Source organism: Theobroma cacao, chromosome 10 (assembly GCF_000208745.1).
Source record: "Theobroma cacao cultivar B97-61/B2 chromosome 10, Criollo_cocoa_genome_V2, whole genome shotgun sequence".
Taxonomy (NCBI): Eukaryota; Viridiplantae; Streptophyta; class Magnoliopsida; order Malvales; family Malvaceae; genus Theobroma; species Theobroma cacao.
In genome coordinates, this window is record NC_030859.1 from 16,710,361 (window position 1) to 16,730,436 (window position 20,076).

Genomic DNA, 20,076 nt, shown 5'->3' on the forward strand with positions numbered 1-20,076 from the left:
TATAAATAAAAAATTATATTTATAAAATTAAAATTTAATATTCAAAATTATTATTTATAATCCAGTTTAAGCGGTGGGCATCTTGAGAGCATTTCTTAAACCATGATGGGGAGTTTTTTTATTTCTTGAATTCAATTATAAGATATCTGAATCTTTTTTAATTGGGTCGGGTAATACTCGTACCCGAGTATTCATGTTGGGACACTTTCTTAGTTTGAAAAATTAGGGTTGGGCTTTAGCCCATTAAAAGGTTGGGTTGGAGAAAAGCCTAGAGAAGTTTGCTTGGGGCAGGACCAGATTTTGAGGAACTGAAAAGCAACACCAAAGCTTGAAGCACATTTTAAGGGGGAAAAAGAAACGAGAGAAGAAACCTGTAAATTCAACCAGTTCTTCAGCGTTGCAAAGAAAACACAGGTTTTCCTCTGTTGTTTTAAAGGGGCCGAATCCGACGGTCTGAAATTTCAAAACTTTTGGCTAACTCGAGATCTGTTCTGAGAAGAGATAGAGATTAGAGAGTGATGACGGAGGTGGCGACGTCGACGGCGACGACTAAGGAACTGAGTCCCGAAGAAGAGAGGGTTTTAATCAGAGACATCGCCATTACCGCCGAAGCTAACACTAAAGAAGGCGATTCCTTTTTTCTCATCACTCAAAAGTTAATACCCTTTTTTTTTTTCCTCTATTTTGTACAAGAATTTTCAATTTTATTTAACTGCTTCTGCTCTTTGTCTTAACTCTATTTTTCCGGGTTTTTTTGTGGTTAATTTTTGAAATAGATGGTGGCAACACTGGATTGATTATGTGAACCAAGAGCAGCAGCTGAATACTAACAACAACACCAACGAAGGAAGCTCTTCTTTGGCTGGGAATTCGGATTCACCTCGTTTGACTACTTTGAAAAGGCCTTCAGGGATTGATAATTCTGATTTAATATCAGATGGGCCTTCGGAGGACTCAAGCCCCGGCAGCGGTATTGAGATTCATGATACTTTGTTGGAAGGCCGTGACTATGTCTTACTACCTCAACAAGTTTGGAACCAGCTTTATTCATGGTTAGTTAGTTAGATATGGCTTCTTTGAATTATTTTGGTATTTTGTCAAGGATTATTGCATATTAAAACTTACAGGCCAGTTTGTGTAGGTAATTTGTTTCTAGTTAGCCAAACATATTAATGTAATAACTCAATGTTGCATCTCTTGTTAACAAGTAAATTTTCATTTGCCAAGTACGTGGGCAGGCTTTTGGAGTTTTGAAACTCAATTGCTGGTGTATAAGATGATAATCTTTTTGTGAATTTATATCAACACTAAGCTGGAACAAGTTAACTGGACTTCTGTTAAGTATAGAAACTGGTGTGTGGAGTTCTTAAATTCAACTGCTGATGTATAAGATAATAGTTGTTATGTGTAGTCCTATAAGCTTCAGCACCACGCTAAGCAAGTTTCTCTATGATGGATGCCCTAGTTCTAGCTACTAAGGTGAAGCTTCAATTACCGAAGAAGGTTCATTTGTGCAGTGATTGTGCCCATAGTTTGTCGTCATCTCTACTAAAGGCAGCCTTGAAAGGTTCATCTTGAGGAGTGATTGTGGCTATAATTATCGCAAAACATCATTCTTAGACGCTGAAGTATTGTATTTTTTCTTTTTACATTTTTATCACAAGTTACCTTTGTAATTTTAAGAAATATTTGAAGTTGACATCATTTTTGGAGTTCCAATATATTCTTTTGTACATGAGAAATTGTTTGTAAGCCTAGCTATGTCAGAGGTTTGAACCTATGACCGCCCCGGAATCAAGGTTCAAGTTGATATCTGCATTTATATATATAATTGTTTACATTTATGTGTGTACTTATTTTTGTAATTTATATGTATACATTTATGTATTTGTTAGTATGATTGCCTGTCCTTCATACATTAGGTCCAGCATACATGTTTCTTGGGCCCTATTTAAATATTTTTATGGAATTCAAGGGTAAGATTCACTATTGATGTCAACAAAGCGGCAACTTTTCCTGAAACCGCTGACTAACTTTATGTTTTATTTGTATTTGCTTCTGTGAATAGGTCAATTTGTTTTTTGATACAAGGAAAGATAAAGAGGATATATGTAACCCTTTAAAACCCTCTTAACCTCCATTCTTTCCATTCTTCTGAGTTTGAAGTATTTGGATGAGATGAGAATGATCTCTCATTCAATTGTTTTTGATTGCTTAGACTAAATTACCCTTATATATGTATATCTCACTCAGAAAGGACATAATTGTAGAAATAAATCAAACGTTACCCCTTCCTTCCATAGTTAAACAAGGTCAGTACACATCCTTTTTCTTTCCTTCTGTTTAAATAATTCAAATGAAAGAAACCTTACCCCAACCCCCGCAAGTCCTCCCCCTCTATTCCCTTCACTTTCTAGTTTATATGGTTTTGGTGGTGGGAACTAATATGACTCTCTCTTTACCATGCTTATACACAATTTTATATTTGGCATGATTGTATAAAGAATGATTTGCAGTATTGCTATTAAATTTTCTGCATATGTTTCTTTTGGTCTTGTTTTTCCACATTTAACTGTACATTTGGTGATATATTGAGGAATCATTTAATCTCTTTTGGGTTCAGGTATGGTGGTGGTCCAACGTTGTCACGGAAAGTAATTGATTCAGGTCTTTCTCAGACAGAGTTTGCTGTGGAGGTTTATCCGCTGCGTCTGCAACTTCTTGTGACACCGAAAGGTGATCGCTCTACTATAAGAATAAGTAAGAAGGTATGATGTGAAACTCAGCTATGAGACGTCATTTATTTCGGCTCTGCTGCTACTCTCATTGTTCTTATTTAGAATAACTGCTTTTGAAGATTAAATTATTTTGGACAGGAAACCATTGGTGAGCTTCACCGGCGGGCATGTGAGATTTTTTATCTCAACTTGGAACAAGTAATTTGCAGATGCAAGATTATTTCCTTTTCTGTTTTTTGTTTTCCTAATTTTTTTTTCTTTTCAAGTTCTTCAGTAGTTTTATTTACTTATTTTTTCAGGTTTGTATTTGGGATTACTATGGCCATCGGAAACATGCTTTGATGAATGATATGGATAAAACACTTGATGATGCCAACATACAGATGGATCAGGATGTGGGTCCTTTTTGCTGCACCACTTATTTATCATTTTACGACTACTGTGTCTGTTATAAAGAAACCAGTTAAGCATCTGAAATTGGATTCTGCATTAGATGCTTCTGCCCTATGTACAATTGTAAAATGGATGGAATTTTTAGGGAAAAAAAGTTTCATGCTTTTTGTGAATATCTAATTTGATTTCTAGAATTAAGATTTCTGCCAACTAAGCTAAAAGAAATACATATCATTTCAGATTCAGAATTAGTGCTTCTTCTGCATATTACCATCCTTTTATGACAGTATTATTGCTCAATCTATCTATTAAACAAGCTGTCTTTGTCATCTATTGCCAGTTTCTATATTGTGTTGAATTGTCTTTGGAAGCTTCAGTCGCATTTTTCTCTGCTGTGAAGTTTAAGCCTTTATGCTGCAGTCAATGCAGGTGATGTTAGGAGCACAATCTTGGGGATCTATGGCCAAGTTTTTTCCTTGTCTTTGAGTTTTATGACTGATATTCTGTATGGTTGGTTAAGTTGGTCAAAGTCTATCAGTATGTACATACAGATAGTTGAGAATTCTTAGTTGCTTCATTAAGAGGCTGATGAGGAGGAAAAAGTTTTATTCCCATCATGGGTTAAATTCAATAATCTTTCTTGGATTATTTGTAGTCCCTCCTTTGTTATTGGAGCCATGGCTGTTCAATCTCCACGGTACTTGATTGTCAAAATAAGGATGTTTTAGGATGGATATAGATGCCAAGGTGGAAATAATAGGTTATTGACCCACTAATTTGGTGGATATTCTAATTTTGCTATCTTTGGGGCTTGCTCCTCTTTCTTTATTCCTTCTTTATGCATATAATCTGTTACACTTTGTTCTTATTTGGGTGCATGGAAGACATTATTCTTGACAAGAGCTTCTCTCTAGAAGAAAAAGGAAGCATAAATTTGGAAAGGGGAAAGAAATTAGGTATCAAGTTTCAGCAAAAGAAATTGTTAATGGCATAAATAATTCTGGTGCACTTTTTGAGTTCTGTAGCTGCTTTGAACCTAGAAGCGTAGACCGCCATTATCCATGTCTGCACATGTTCAAACCCATTATCCATGGGTTTGCTTTATTTGTGCGTTTCTGCTGTGCTGTTTGTGTACAGCAATAAGCGGATAGCCTCCTTCATATGTTTTCTTGGTGACCACTGCATACTATTATTATCTATTTCGGAGGCATATCCACGTTTCACCCCCTGGGTTTTCATCTGGTCATTCTGGCGATAGCTGTTTCAGTGATGTACAGAATTATGTGGTTAGTTATTTATTATAACAATCAGTGCCTTTTAACTCGCCTGGTAAAGGCATTTTCCCTTCTCTCCATTCATGCACAAATGATATCTATGCCCACCCGTCTTGGACACATACAAATATGCACATAGATATCTGATAGAGCACAAAAATGAATGTACTTGAGGATTTCTTGTTTTATTGTTAATTAGTAATCTTTTCATGTTCTAACCTATTGTTTTCTTGTGATCAATTTAAACAGATTTTGGTGGAGGTCCTTAACAATGTTAATGGTACTGCTTTAAGTGGCGGTATAAGTTTTCCAGACAATGGATTTGCAGATAAGGAAGCTACTTCTGTACTTCTAGAGCCTTCTAAGTCAAGCTTATCAATTGCAGGAGGCCTGTCGGCAAACAAGATTGCATCCAGAGGTTATAGTGCAGAGCACATGCAAAGTCAGACCTTGAGTTATCCTGGTAGAGAGTTGGATAACACTTATGCAAACAGTGGTGTTATTACGAGGGGTGCTTCTGGTGGTTTGACTGGGCTGCTGAATCTTGGGAATACTTGCTTTATGAATAGTGCAATACAGTGCCTTGTTCATACACCAGAGTTTGCTAGATACTTCCGGGAAGACTATCATCAGGAGATAAATTGGCAAAACCCTTTGGGCATGGTTGTAAGTGTCTAACTTAAAAATAGATGTTCTATGAGTAATCCTTATATGATCTGTTTTTGAACTAGAAATTATTTTCTGTTCATCTATTTTGAAAACCATTATCTATCGTAAATGTGTTGTTGCATGCATCTTGTTTTGGCTTGCTATAATTCTAGTTTGTAGAGATGTTTTGCTGTTGCCCTCAAAGCATTTCCATTTATCTGTAACTGCTTTTGATATTTGAACAACATTTTTTGAGCATTCTCCATTTGACTAATTCAACTTTAATCCTATGGTGAAGTCCTCCTGACCTTTCCATCAAGGATAAAGGTCTAAGACACTGGCTGCCCAGTCATATAGTGTTGAACTTTGGCCATTAGGTGTTATTGTTCCTTGATTTTGCGCTAACTTCTACTACTTTCACATTGTAAGATTGTATGCATGGATGCTCATAGTCATCTCTATTTATTCATACTTTATGCCCTGGTTATTTGGAATCAATGCTAACAGTTCAAGGACTGATTAAGGTTAAAGGTGTTTTTCCCATTGAAGATTTAAACTAATTGGGGACTATGGAAAATAATATATTTTTCCTTAGGAAAGATTTCAAATGACTGAAGAACCTTTTTATGTTACCTGGTACTAGTCAGTGAGCATTATTGGACGTGGGTTTTGTTTGTATAACCTGTCTTGCCTTGGTTCTCCGCATCCTAGGGTTTTTATTTTAATAATTTTTGGGAAGTTTATATCAATTGAATAAGTATAGATATGCGTATAGAAGTATTGTGTCTGTTCTTTTCCTCTGATGAGCAGGTATAAATGTTATATGAGTTCCTATATCTAGTATTATAAAGTGGAAAATAATATACTTTTCTTTAGGAAAGATTTCAAATAACTGAAGAACCTTTTTATGTTACCTGGTACTAGTCAGTGAGCATCATAGGACATGGGTTTTGTTTGTGTAATCTGTCTTTCCTTGGTTCTCCACATCCTAGGGTTTTTATTGTAATTATTTTTGGGGAGTTTATATTAATTGATTAAGTATAGATATACGTATAGAAATATTGTGTTTCTTCTTTTCCTTTGATGAGCATCTATAGATGTTATATGAGTTCCTATATCTAGTATTATAAAGTTGCCTTTTTATTTTGTGGTTGAGGTATTCAGGGGACCAAGAGTGTGCAATATTATATTTTATAAGTGAATGTTAGAAATTGAGGTTTGTCAAGTTATTGACTCTAGCTGGCCAAAAGGAAAAAAATTAGTCAACTCCAGATTGTTCATGTTTGGAATGTTAATATGATCTATGGTTGCTTTTCATTTTGGTGTGCCCTCCTTCAGATTTGTTGCTTGTAAAGGTTCTTGACTTATGTGAACCAGCAGTGTTCACATTGTGGTGGTTGTATCTGAAATTCAATTTTTATCTCTTAGATTGATGTCCATCAGACTAGGTTTCGAAATGTTGAATTAAATTCAGAATTTAGTGTCAAAACTAAAGTGAACTTGTATAATCTAATTAACTTTACATTTCAAATTTGTGATATTTAGCATATTATGAAGATATGCTTAGTCTATTAGACTTGTGTCCATGAACTACTAGAGGCTTCTTGGCACATGCTTGACTCACCTTTATAGAAAAGCATCTGCTCTCTGTAAGTTAGAGAAACATGGTAAGCAAATTGTAAGCGGTATATTTGCTTCAAGCAAAATGCATAATGTAGATTTGCACTTTCAAACAAATTGCTAGCTTTTGTTGAAAACTTAACATTTCAAGAAATGGTGTGGTCCACACTTTGAAGACACCAGACTCTGTTCATCCTTGTCCATTACTTTTATGGTTGATGCAGGAGAATTTAACATGCTTACATAAATGAGTTGTTGGAGCCATACATTTCTGTCAATGAGTTTATTTGTAGTCATCATCTACATAATTTCTCCATTAATAGTTACTATAGCTAAACGCACGCATAAACTTAGCAGGGCCTGTATGCATTTGTAAGATTGTGACAAAAATCATTTTTGGACTCTAGCTCTAGCTTTCCTTCAACTTCCATCTCCTCCGTATGAATAATCTCTCATTTCTTTCTCTTTGTAGTTGGGTTGTGAAGTTAGAGCAAGTGCTCTTAGTTTTGCTTGTTATTAAGTAGAGCAGTTGATGTAGCCGAAAGGTTTAGGGCAATTAGAACTCAACAATTAGGGCTAGAATAGGACTGGTTGTGTTGGAACAATAGAAAGATAATTGGGTTTTCAAAGAAACCTCTTGAATAAATATTCAAAATAACAAAAGATGATAGTAATAATTTTCTATCTAAGATCACCTATTTATAATAACTAAGATAAATCCTAATCAAATAGTAATCCTAATCCTAAATAAAGACTTAAAGTACTAAAATTCTAATAAAGATAGGAAAAAAGAATCTTAAACTAAATAAATAAAATAAAATCCTAAACTAACTAAAATACTAAATAAATTTTCATATGCGCCTGCATCAGCAGTGCTACGTTTTGGGAGATTTAACTTTAAAATTGATAGATAAATAGAGCAACTCTATCTCTGGAGAAAAGTTGCTCAGAAAATTTGTTATTTTTAAAAGAAAATTCTTATAAATAGCACTTGTATTGCCTTTTTTGACAATCGGAAGATACTCATAAAAGAAGTATAAAATTTGAACAAAACAAAGACACTCAACTGAGTGGTGCCTTTCCTTTTCAAAAGGGTGCTCCCAGGAATCTAGGGCATGCACCTCTAATAAGGATTGTAGCAGTTTTACCAATTATTTGAGCTGATCATGCTTGCTTTTATGTGGTTCACTGCCAAGTGGTTATTTTAGGTTGATAATGATCACTTTGTGCTGAAAACTAATGTATTGATTGTGCTCACTACTATGTCAACCTGCCATGGGGTGTGTGTTGAGATGGTTGGGAATATTTGTAGGCAATGAACTGTACTCCCAAAAACTTTCTTTGTCCACAATAGTAAATATAGAGATAGCCATGTAGCTTTTCTAGTGTTGCGTTTTATCTTATGCTGTTACATAACATAATCATGGTTTGGTTAAATGTGACTAAAGTGTGTGCTTCACAAAGCTCTTATCTTTTCTCTATCCACCCAAAAGCAGGTTTACTGTGTTGTTTTATGGAAATATCCTACTCTATGTGTAAGACCTTTGAATTATACCTCTCCTTGTACATATCAAAGCAAATATTATTTAGTCAGAATAGTGGAAAATATGTGCATTGACATTTTGCTAATATGTTTCAACTTTAGTGTTACTGTAATCAATTTGTTGTTGAAATCTCATATGTTTTTCTTGAAGAGTTCAGTTTAGTTGTATAATTAATATGTTAACTAACTTCTAAGCTGATTGATTATTGTGTAGGGTGAGCTTGCTCTAGCATTTGGTGAGTTGCTGAGAAAGCTGTGGGCACCTGGACGAACACCAGTTGCACCTCGGCCCTTTAAAGCCAAGCTTGCCCGCTTTGCACCACAATTTAGTGGATACAATCAGCATGACTCTCAGGTTTGTATTTGACGTCTAGTACTTTCTAATCCATGCTTTGCTTATAGTTCATACAAGCTTATCATTTTTAACTTTTATTTTCTCAGGAGCTTTTAGCATTTCTGCTTGATGGCCTTCATGAAGATCTGAATCGTGTCAAACACAAACCTTATATAAATTCTAGAGATGCTGATGGCCGTCCAGATGAAGAAGTTGCTGATGAATATTGGGCAAATCATATTGCTCGTAATGATTCAATAATTGTTGACGTGTGCCAGGTGAGTAATATGTCTTATACATTATAATGTTGAATGCCAAACAGGTGTACAGGTGTCTTACATGTTCATGGTAAATCTCATAACTTTGATATTAACTGGAGATTTAAGTCAACATTTTCTATAGTATTTCCAATATGTTCTTCCTTGAATAGGATGTATTATTCAATACAATTTGAGTCAATGATAATTTGAAACTATTTGTTTAAGTCCTTCATTGAGAATGCTTAGTTTTAAAGTTTTTTGATGCACTTAACCTTGTCAGATACTGAGTATCATTAGTATTGAGATTCCATTGAACTTCTGTTGAAAAGTATTTACTAAAATTGTGAGATTCTCCCTAACACTGCCCAAATTACTTTGGAGATGAGAATTCTAAAATGAGATGTTAATACTTATGATACGGAGCCTGATTATTTCAGTTAAATTTTAGAAGAAAGATATTATGGATGTAAGAGTTGAGAAAACAAAAAAAAGAAAAAAGTAAGAAATTCTTATTTTGCATACGTGTTACTTTTTTTCGAACTTCTTGAAGTTTGGTCCTCATAAAAAAGCTTTGTAGTTCCTAAGCCTTGGAGAAATGGAATTTATGAAACCATACCTTCTAGAATTGCTTTTTCTTGAATGCTTAATTATCTATTCTTCTCATACCAACTTATGAAATCGAGTGTCTACCATTTTTCTTCCCTGTTTTTAAATATTGAGTACACATGTTATATAGTTTTGTAACTTCAAATTACTGTATATACTGTGCACAAGTATAATTTCTAATTGCCTATATCTCTTTTTTCTAAAATATTCCTAATCTGTAGATTTTTGGCCCTCAAAGGACTGGTGACATGTAGCTTTGTATCTCCTACAAGAACTGAATATCAATGTTGCATTTATTGGAAGTATACTCATTTCAAATCTATCCTCGCAACTTGTAACTTTCAAAGCTGCAATAATAAAGAATAGGGTAAATTACAAGAACATACTTGAGGTGATGTAGCAAAGCTGGGTGATTAGGGTATTAAGGTCTGATTTTTGGGTTACTTGAGGGCAAAGCAGGTGTAGGTTTACCAGAATAATTAGGGTTTCCATAGGATTAGGATTGGGTTGAAGCTGAGTGCTGAAATCTGGGATTTAGGTAGTTACTTATAGTCATCCATTGATGTGGTTTTTATAAGATGCATTTCATTTCAAATGAGGATTTCATATTTTGGAATTGCCTCATTTTAGAAGATCTGAAAATGAGAATTAATTTGAAGAATGAATCGAAGAAACAATCCTTAAATATCTGTGATTTTGAAATGCTGAATTTGAGTTGCTTCATTTCAAAATGCTCCGCATGATATTAATACTGAATGATTTCTTTTAAATGCAACCTTTTTTCAAATGAAAGCTGAAGAAACTCGAATAAAGATAAGAAAAAGAAATTCCTAGGATTCACACTTAAGTTTCCCTACAATTTACACTGAAAATATATTGCTTCATACAACTGCTAGCTAGAGCAATAATACTGCAAAATCTCAACTTAAAAGTTCTGTTTGACAATAGAAATATTACATTGATGCATAGACTCCTAGCACTTGTGGTCTAATAAGGACTTTAATAGATGCTTAGATTCCAACAGGGAAACCAACAAATTTGCTTTAAAATGTTCCTAAATCATAACTAAAAATATAATGACTTCTGAAACTTAGGGAAAAACTTTTAGACTCAAAATTTGATGTTTCCACCAAACAATAAAAGTATTAAAATACCCTGGCAGGCATGTAATCTCAGAAAAACAAAAGAATAAAACTTGTCACGTTAACTTGAATAAACATAAAGATCCCAATATTTACTAATAAATCCTACTTGAGAACCCAACTACATTTCTCATCATCGGACAAAAGCAAATTTTAGGCTTGGGCATCAAAAGTAGCCTTAGCACACCCTTCTTACACCTTTGGAGAATGTAGTCAGGATGCTCCATCATTGAGGTTTATTGAAAACACATTCAGATTCTTAATTTTGAATATCTACCCTTTTGTCTCACTGGTGGAATACATTTAGATCCTTATAAGGTTAATTTCTCTCACTTATTTCCCTAAATTGTGTGTATGAAAGAAGACTGCAAATTTTGAAAAAAAAAAAAAATTTTCTATACATTCTCAGGGGCTTGCTTAATTCTTTTTTTTTTTTTTAATAGAGGGACTTATGTAATCAATCATAAAGAAATTGGTGGTTCCATCTGAAAGTGCTTTGTTGTTATTTTTGTTACTATTGCGTTAATATTAGCAAAATTAGGTGAATAAGATGGAAGCTGTGCTAATTCAGTTCTAATTCAACTTAACATTTTTTCTTAATATTGGTACTATGATAATCATCTGTAAAAAGATGAACTGACCTTGTGTAAAATATTATGCTGTTTCATTGTTATTGTCATTATTAAGCCTCTAATCCATGTCTACCTAATTTTGTAGGGTCAATACAAATCAACATTGGTTTGTCCTGTGTGCAACAAAGTTTCTGTAACATTTGATCCCTTCATGTACCTCTCCTTGCCACTTCAATTCACCATCACTAGGACCATGACAATAACAGTTTTTACTTGTGATGGAAGTGCTCTACCCTCAACATGCACTGTGACTGTTCCGAAGCAGGGACGTTACAGGGACCTGATCCAAGCCCTTAGCAATGCTTGTTCCTTGAAGCAGACCGAGGAGATTAAGCTTGTCGAGGCATGTGCCATTAAACATTCTGATTTCCTGTTTATGGAATTGTACATATGTGCTAAATTTGGGCTAAGCTGTTTGAAATTGTTGCTTGCAGATACGAAATCATTTGATTCATAGGTTTTTAGATGATTCTTATATATCATTGTCCACAATCAAAGATGATGATCATCTTGCTGCATACAAGATTCAAAAGTCAGTGAAGGGCAATGTTTTTCTTCAGTTGATACATCGCCGTCAAGAACAGTATGTAGTATTTCCTAGACCTCATCCTAATTTTTAAATAGCAGCTGTATGTACGTTTTGCCTAACCTCATACTAATTTTTAAATAGTGACATGTGAATATTGGCATGGCATCAAAATGTTTTCCCTTGGATGCCAATTGAATTGGACTTGGAAGTTTTGGTCATTACTTGTTTTCACTGTTCGGTTAGCATTTGTTGTGGTTGTAGTATGTTCTTCCTATTTGAATAGTTTTATAGTGCTTACAGAAGTACCATTATTTTTTCAGAAGTGTTTAATCTCTCCCTCTTTTTCTTTCACACACAACATAAAAATTTTGCATATTATTTTTTTTACTTTGAATTAATTAATTCCAGACCAACTAGAAGATAATAGTTGCTGCTGCTGCTTTTATATTCTTGCTTTGAAGCTTAAACGGTTGCTTTATTGAGGTGTTTCTAATGTGATGCTGCATTTTATTGTTGTCTAGGGAAACTAGTGATGCCCAAAGATGGAAACCTTTCGGAACTCCTCTCATTTCATCACTTTCATGTGATGATGTAATTGCAAGTGGTGATATACAGACAATTGTTCAGACAATGCTTACTCCTTTGCTGAAAGAGGGTCTAGAATATACTGATAATTCGGATCCAAGCACCTCAGTGGCGGCAACAGATCCATCTGATCGTAATTCTGGTGAGGTGGATACTAACCGTGCATCAACTTCAGTAAATAAAAAGGTTTTACCAAAACTACCTCTTCAGTTGGTTGATGAAAGTATGACATGCATTGACCTGTCTGTGGGAGATGAGAAAGCTGTTAATCTGTCAGCATCATTGCCTATAGTAGTATATCTTGATTGGTCATCAAAGCTTTTGGAGAAGTACAATATGCACTACCTGGAGAACCTGCCTGAAGTGTTTAAATATGGGCCTATTACAAAGAAAGCTCGTACTGAACCTCTCTCTTTGTATACCTGCCTGGAGGCTTTTCTAAGAGAGGAGCCTTTGGTTCCAGAAGATATGTGGTTAGTGTGTCTCTCTCTTTTTGTTTATGTGCTTTTGTGTGTTTCCATTCATGAATGTCCTTGTGCACAGATGATGTGTAGATTTGCAGTTATGCTTTTTCATGATTCCTTGGTAGATATAAATGAAATTGATGGTGTTCCTTCCTAAGATAAACAATGTATACCATTGATGTGTTGTCTTTACCAAATAGTTTAATTTTAGAAAACCACAGAATGCTTTGTCTATTCCCAGTTTTTTTTGGAAGACTCTCTTTGCTACACTTGAGCTATTTAATAGTTGTGATGGTTAATGAATAAGGATGCAGTCTTGTTTCCATTCGGGTGGTGATGTCTCCTTTAATGAGTACCCTATTGAAGATGTGCCCTGAAAATGATTTTTTTTTTTTTATAATTGGGGGAGGGGGGATTCGAACCCTGCTCTTTAGGCAGGGGGATTATGCACCAACCAATGAGACAAATGCTCGGGTGCACCCTGAAAATGATTGATTTCTTCTTTTGTTTAACATAGGAGCGCTTGGCAAGCTCTATAAGTTAATTGGAATCCTTATGTAATTTTGCAGAAAGGACTGTGCAAATAAGGGAGCAGATGTCTCTCATTTCTTTATATTATATTTTGTGTGTTGTAACATCTTGTACTTAACTCTGAAAGCTCGGGAACATATCCCAGTTAGAAGATTCATACTTGCAATTTGGTAACCTTAGTTTCAACTTCATTATTAATTATGCATGTGAATGAAGCCAATACTTACTGTTTGCTAGACAGTTTTAACAATCTTCTGTGTTAAACTTGTATTTAAGAATAAAAGGGGTTCCATTCCAGCAGTATTTGTGAATTATTAGTGTTTATTTGATGTAGGTACTGTCCACAATGCAAGGAACAACGGCAAGCAAGTAAAAAGCTTGATCTGTGGAGGCTCCCAGAAGTTCTAGTCATTCATCTAAAGAGATTCTCCTATAGCCGGTCGATGAAGCATAAACTAGAAACTTTTGTCAACTTTCCTATTCATGACTTTGACTTAACAAATTATGTAGCTGACAAGAGAAGTTCCCGTTCTCAGCTCTATGACCTCTATGCCTTGATCAACCATTATGGTGGCATGGGCAGTGGCCACTACACTGCACATATTAAGGTAAGTTAGAAGCAGATGTGTCCTTGTTGAAATGGAATAACAAGAACAAATATATAGAGGATGAAAAATGCTCTTCTCAATTGGTTTATGCTTACAGAGTTGTGTATTATTTATATTTCTTTTGTGGGGCGGTGGCTTGGCGAGGGTTGTTATATCTGTTTCAATTTTTATAGTGAATTTTCAGTTGAGACTGTTTTTCTGCTCTTTCTTTCTGGGGTGAGACCTTAACAACATTTTGAGTCCTTTCAGAAGTTTATGGCATATTGATTATGCCAATCCTCTTAATTAGAGCTTAGATTTGATTTGGGACAATGATTGTTCCACAAATTGGCTTCTGTTATTGTTGATGCATAACTTACTTATCTCACCCTGTTTTATACTGTTTTGCTGTTTGCAGCTTCTAGATGAGAATAGGTGGTACAACTTTGATGACAGCCATATATCGCCTATAATTGAAGAAGATGTAAAGTCAGCTGCTGCCTATGTCCTATTTTATCGAAGGGTAAAGTCCGATGCCTCAGCTAGTAATGCTGCAGGGTCTGGTAGAGTTCGTGAGAAAACATCTTATAAACATTGAAGTTCAAGGCTGTGTATTCATTAGCATAGAGAATTGGTGTCCAAGGGCATGCATAAACCTTTGCTGTCATGCATGAAGTTCATGACGTATAGTGTTAGAAGAGCAAAAAGTGCTGTGATCTTTACAAATTGATTGGCGATTTGCTCCATGTGTGACTTTATTATTCAATTGTTGACTGAGCAAAAACATTTATGTGCCAAGAGTACCACAGTGCTGTAGTGCCAACTGCTCAGGTTGGCAGCAAATGAAGAGCAGCAAATTACAATTTGATCTGAAGTTTCTTTTCCCTCCTTTACAGAATAGATTCTGTGATAATGGTCATGTGCACAGTGGACGTATATCATTTGGAGGAAGAATGTTGTATACTTAGGTGGATGATATTTTCTTCTATCTTTTAGGTCACATATGAAAGCCTGAGGTATTTGTAGCCCCTTGACATGGGGATAACAAATCTTGCCATTTATTTGCATTATAAATTTTGGAAGTTAGAAGCTCTGGATGTGTGCAAAAAGCTGGTTTTTCTATTTTTTTTTTGGCAAAGTTAATTATAATTAAAGTTGCTTTGGAATAGTGATAAATATAGATTAGTGTTTGGGTAGAAATGTTGGATGGGTTCGGTATGGGTGATAACTGATAAGGCTGATAGGGTGATAACTGATAAAGCTATGGTCGATGAGATGGTCATGTTTGGTATATTTTGGTGATCTTATATGATTACAGGGGAGTGATCCGTCATCACCTGATAAAAATACAGTGCTATTGTCTTTTTTGTTTGTCACATAATTTTCGAAAGTCATTAATAGGGTCACCAATGTTACAAGAGATGTTCCAACCATGGTTACTCTCCATTACAGACTAATAGGTGGCTGACTCATTTGCTTTGTCAGCATATTAGGCTGAGTCTATATGCCCAATGTATCACATCATGGAACAAGTCTTTCCCAATATAAGTTTCTCAACTTGGGTGCCGGAGTTGGTTGGTTTCTAGCTTTGTTCATCATGTAGTTGCACTCTCCAACTTTTATTCTAACCTTCTACCTAAAGCGTAGCTCTTATTCTAGCAATGGAATAAATTAGATGGTTAGTTGACTTTGCCTTTGTCATCTTCTTCCTTAGCTACTTGCCCCATATAATATATTCTCTTGTTCCCATCTGAATTTCCTTGATAATTTATAGCATAAACAAATGAAGAAACTGTTGGCAAGCTGATGTCAATCCGCGTCCCTACTTCTCTCCCTCATCATTGATGATTTGTTTATTTGAACAGACAAGGTTTGTTTCATCATTTGTTCCTTGCCCTGCAATTTCCCAAGTCTCTCCCAACATCCATTTTCATTGAATTCCCATGGGACAGGAGAAAGGAAAACTATGCGATGAATATGAAATCCAGGACATCCTAGGAAGAGGAGGATTCTCAGTTGTGAGGAGAGGCATAAAGATCAAAACAGATGGGCAGAAAAGTAGTCAACAGGTAGCCATCAAGACACTAAAAAGATTTGGCACTTCAGCTTCAACCCCATCAGGGAGTTTTCGAGTCAGCGCTGAGAAAAGCATAGCTTCAATGGGATTACCAGCATGGAATCAGGTTTCCATCTCGGATGCCTTGTTAACCAATGAGATTTTGGTTATGAGAAAGATTGTGGAAAATGTTTCACCCCATCCAAACGTGATTGATCTCTATGATGTCTATGAGGACCAAAGTGGGGTGCACTTAGTGTTAGAGCTATGCTCAGGAGGGGAGCTGTTTGATCGGATTGTGGCTCAGGAAAGGTACTCGGAGGCTGGAGCTGCAGCTGTAGTTAAGCAGATTGCTCAAGGATTGGCAGCTCTTCACCAGGCTAACATTGTCCACAGGGATCTTAAGCCTGAGAATTGCCTCTTCTTCAATAAGAGTGATGATTCCACATTGAAGATCATGGACTTCGGATTAAGTTCAGTGGAAGAGTTTACTGATCCAGTTGTTGGGTTATTTGGTTCTATAGATTATGTATCACCAGAGGCTCTTTCTCAAGGCAAAATCACTTTCAAGAGTGACATGTGGTCTTTGGGAGTCATCCTATATATCTTGCTCTCTGGGTATGTCCCCATTTTTTCCCCCATATTTCTCTGAATTTTGTCCTGCTATAACATTCATTCAAGTTTTTTATTTTCTTGCTTATATTTAGAAATATTTGTTAAGAGTATTTGACAGTCTAATTACTTCTTAAAAAAAAAAAATGTTTAGTATCTCTAAGTTATATATGAGTAGTCCAACTATTCTATTGTTGTAGAAAATAATATTATTTGGATTAGTTATTTATCATCTTTTTGATATCTCAATTAAGGAAAAATACCACGTCAGTTGTCAAGTGACTATGTCATTAGGCCACGCAGATAAAAAATGTTTAAATTTGACAGGATTACAACTTATTTTGTTAGGGTTAATGGTTTGTTTGGATATAAATAAAAACTTAAGAGCTCTTTTTTATTATTTAAGTTAAAAAAAAAGAGTAAGAGGAAAATGTTAACAATAAAAAGAAAAGAAATGAAAAGAAAAAAAAGAAAAGATAATAATAGAGAAAAAAAAGTGGAATAATAAAATAGTTTTAATAAAATTGTAGAATTTGTTAGATGAATTTCTTATTGGACTGTATGGTTGGGCTTATATGTTTTTTTCTTCTTCTTCTTTTAAGTATATTCTTTTAATTTTAACTTTTTTCATGCTTATTTAAGCTATTGATTTGAACAAAAATTATATTAATTTGATAGTAAAATAATTTTAATTTAATACTATTATAATAGTAGATTATGTTTGTTATCTTTATTTGTAAGCTTTTGATAATTCTTTAAAATATTATCATTATTAAATCTAATTGACATTTATGTGTTAATTACTCAAATAAAAATTATTGGTCAAAAAAATAAACCCTTCAGCCATTTAGTATTTAAAATAAAATTGTAAACTTGGAGAAGAGAAAAATCACTCAAAGACCCTAAAAAACAGAAGCAAACATGAAGACAAAACAAAATAAAAAAAGAGAGAAGAACGAACTATTATGGTAAGAATGCTTCTCTCTCACACAGACATTATTGCCACAATCATATATCAATAAACCTCACTTTATATAATAAGGATACTCCAATTTTACTTTTATTACTTCTTTATATTTTTATGGACAACACTCAAAAAAGTTTATGAATTATTTAAGAAAATTCAAATAAATTCTTATTTTTTTTATTATGTTTAATCAAATGTTTATATTTCTATTTTAACTATTGTTAGTCAAAATGTCCTGTGGACGTGATAGGATGAAAAACTCTTGTTTTTTTTATTAAGTTTAATCAAACCCTAATTGTTGCTTTTTAAGTAAAAAGATTATACACCAATCAATGCACCAAATGCTCGGGGTGTCATTAATCATTAACATTTATTTAAGTTAAGATAAAAATATACTAGTTTGATTAGATAGAAGAAAGATTTAAATTTGCTTGAATAGATCAGGAATGTTTTTAAACATTATGTTCACTCATATTTATTTCTAGTTTCTGGACTAGCCTATGAAAACTGGTATCTATGCCATTGCCTTGCTAAGATTTCTGACTCGATGAACATGAGGATTTAAATTTCTGTATTCACAAATGTCATATTCATCTATTACCTCGCAGGTATCCACCATTTATTGCTCAATCGAATCGCCAAAAACAGCAGATGATAATGGCTGTATGTTAATTCCATTCATTCCTTCTTGATGTGCATATGGTTATTCAGTTTGACCCTTTGAAAGGAATATTGATCTCTTCACGCAGGGAGATTATAATTTTGATGAGAGGACTTGGAAAAACATTTCTTCATCAGCAAAGCATTTGATTTCTAATCTGCTGCAAGTTGATTCTGACAGAAGACCAAGTGCTGAACAAGTATATGATCTGCATTCTTAATTATTTGAACCTCTCAAAACAGTGGTTTATTGGTTAATTTGTTTCCTCCAATCTCAAATTTACAATATATATATATGTGTGTATCTTGAAACAGCTTCTGGCTCATCCATGGGTCATTGGAGATTCAGCCAAACAGGAACAAATGGATGCTGAGGTTGTGTCAAGACTGCAGAGTTTTAATGCACGCCGCAAACTTCGAGCTGCAGCAATAGCTAGCGTGTTGAGCAGCAAGGTTTTGCTGAGAACAAAGAAGCTAAGGACTCTGCTTGGTTCCCATGACCTTACCAAGGAGGAAATTGACAACCTGAAGATATATTTTAAGAACATGTGGGTTTTCAACGCCAACTTTTCTTCATTTACCAGTTGCCATCACTACCTAACAGCTGTCAATGGCTGATAAACTGTTTACCAAGTATAGTTACTTTGCTTTCTTTGATTTCAAATTGATTGGAAAGTTCGTAGGATGAATTTTACAATGATTGGAAGGATGTGTCATTTTTCTTATTCGTTGTTGGCATTAAAGCAAGTGATGAGGATAACATTTTGATGGTAACATGCAGATGTGCTAAAGGTGACAATGCTACCCTACCTGAATTTGAAGAGGTGCTAAAAGCAATGAACATGTCCTCACTACTCCCTCTGGCTACCCGTATCTTTGATCTGTTTGACAGCAATCGTGATGGAACCGTTGACATGAGGGAAATAGTGTGTGGATTTTCCAGCCTTAGAAACTCCAAAGGAGATGATGCTCTCCGTTTGTGCTTTGAGGTGCACTCTTCTCTCTGTGTTTCAATGGACATGATAAATGCATTGACAAAACTGGCACACACATTACTCACCCAACTATAACATCTTAAATTTGAAAAAAAAATTCTAGCATATTAATTATTTATATGCCTAGATATCTCTTTTTACAACCTTCCATACGATAAACAGACCATGGGCAATGTTTTTGCTTAGCGTCTCACGAGCATTTTGCTTTCTTGGCTTAACAGATGTATGATACAGATCGATCTGGTTGCATTACAAGGGAAGAACTAGCATCAATGCTTAGAGTAAAGTCACTTCCCTCATCTTAAAAGATGCTAGCATATGTATTACTGTTGCATGCAATACATAGAAATAACAATGATTTCATTCATCAGGCTTTGCCAGATGACTGTCTTCCACCGGATATAACAGAACCTGGAAAGTTAGACGAAATATTTGACCGGATGGATGCAAACAGTGATGGAAAGGTTACTTTCGATGAATTCAAAGCTGCCATGCAAAGAGATAGCTCCCTCCAAGACGTTGTCCTTTCTTCTCTTCGTCAGCAATAGGATTCCCATCTTTTCCAATATCATCAATTAGTTGAACAGTCCTTAATTTCAATCTTTCTTTGGATATTCATGTTGTAGGGACTATATGTAGATTAGTTACTTGATGAATAGTAGTATCATTTTGTAGCTCTTGCATAAGAAAAACAATTATTCATTATTTTGTCATTCCAGAGACGTACTTGTTTATCCTCCAAAGGTTATGATAGTATTTGAGGAGGATGGGAGAGCAGGATAATGAATGGAACAATGGTTTTAGGTTGTTGGCACGTGAAGGTTCTTTATATATTAACATGATATCCTAAAACTCATGCTGATAATTTCTCCAAGGATGATTATTCTTTAATGGATCAAT

General features: G+C 34.7%; 2 protein-coding genes across 4 annotated transcripts; both read left to right on the plus strand.

The window, feature by feature from the left end:
- LOC18586973 (ubiquitin carboxyl-terminal hydrolase 5) lies at positions 305 to 14,979 on the plus strand. Of its 3 annotated transcripts, none has more exons than XM_007010595.2 (14): positions 305 to 655; positions 777 to 1,052; positions 2,624 to 2,768; positions 2,877 to 2,936; positions 3,038 to 3,133; positions 4,655 to 4,703; positions 4,791 to 5,071; positions 8,431 to 8,571; positions 8,658 to 8,828; positions 11,276 to 11,533; positions 11,625 to 11,773; positions 12,241 to 12,777; positions 13,634 to 13,907; positions 14,305 to 14,979. In XM_007010595.2, the coding sequence occupies exons 1-14, from the start codon at positions 519 to 521 to the stop codon at positions 14,482 to 14,484; spliced, it is 2,754 nt and encodes a 917-aa protein (XP_007010657.2). In that variant the 5' UTR covers positions 305 to 518; the 3' UTR covers positions 14,485 to 14,979. The 3 variants fall into 3 exon arrangements, with proteins under 3 accessions (XP_007010657.2, XP_017984874.1, XP_007010658.2); XM_018129385.1 differs by having other exon boundaries at positions 4,655 to 4,685; XM_007010596.2 differs by having other exon boundaries at positions 4,655 to 5,071.
- On the plus strand, positions 15,810 to 19,797 carry LOC18586974 (calcium and calcium/calmodulin-dependent serine/threonine-protein kinase). The gene is made up of 7 exons (XM_007010598.2): positions 15,810 to 16,560; positions 18,130 to 18,184; positions 18,271 to 18,381; positions 18,497 to 18,729; positions 18,963 to 19,170; positions 19,398 to 19,457; positions 19,548 to 19,797. The coding sequence occupies exons 1-7, from the start codon at positions 15,830 to 15,832 to the stop codon at positions 19,722 to 19,724; spliced, it is 1,575 nt and encodes a 524-aa protein (XP_007010660.1). The 5' UTR covers positions 15,810 to 15,829; the 3' UTR covers positions 19,725 to 19,797.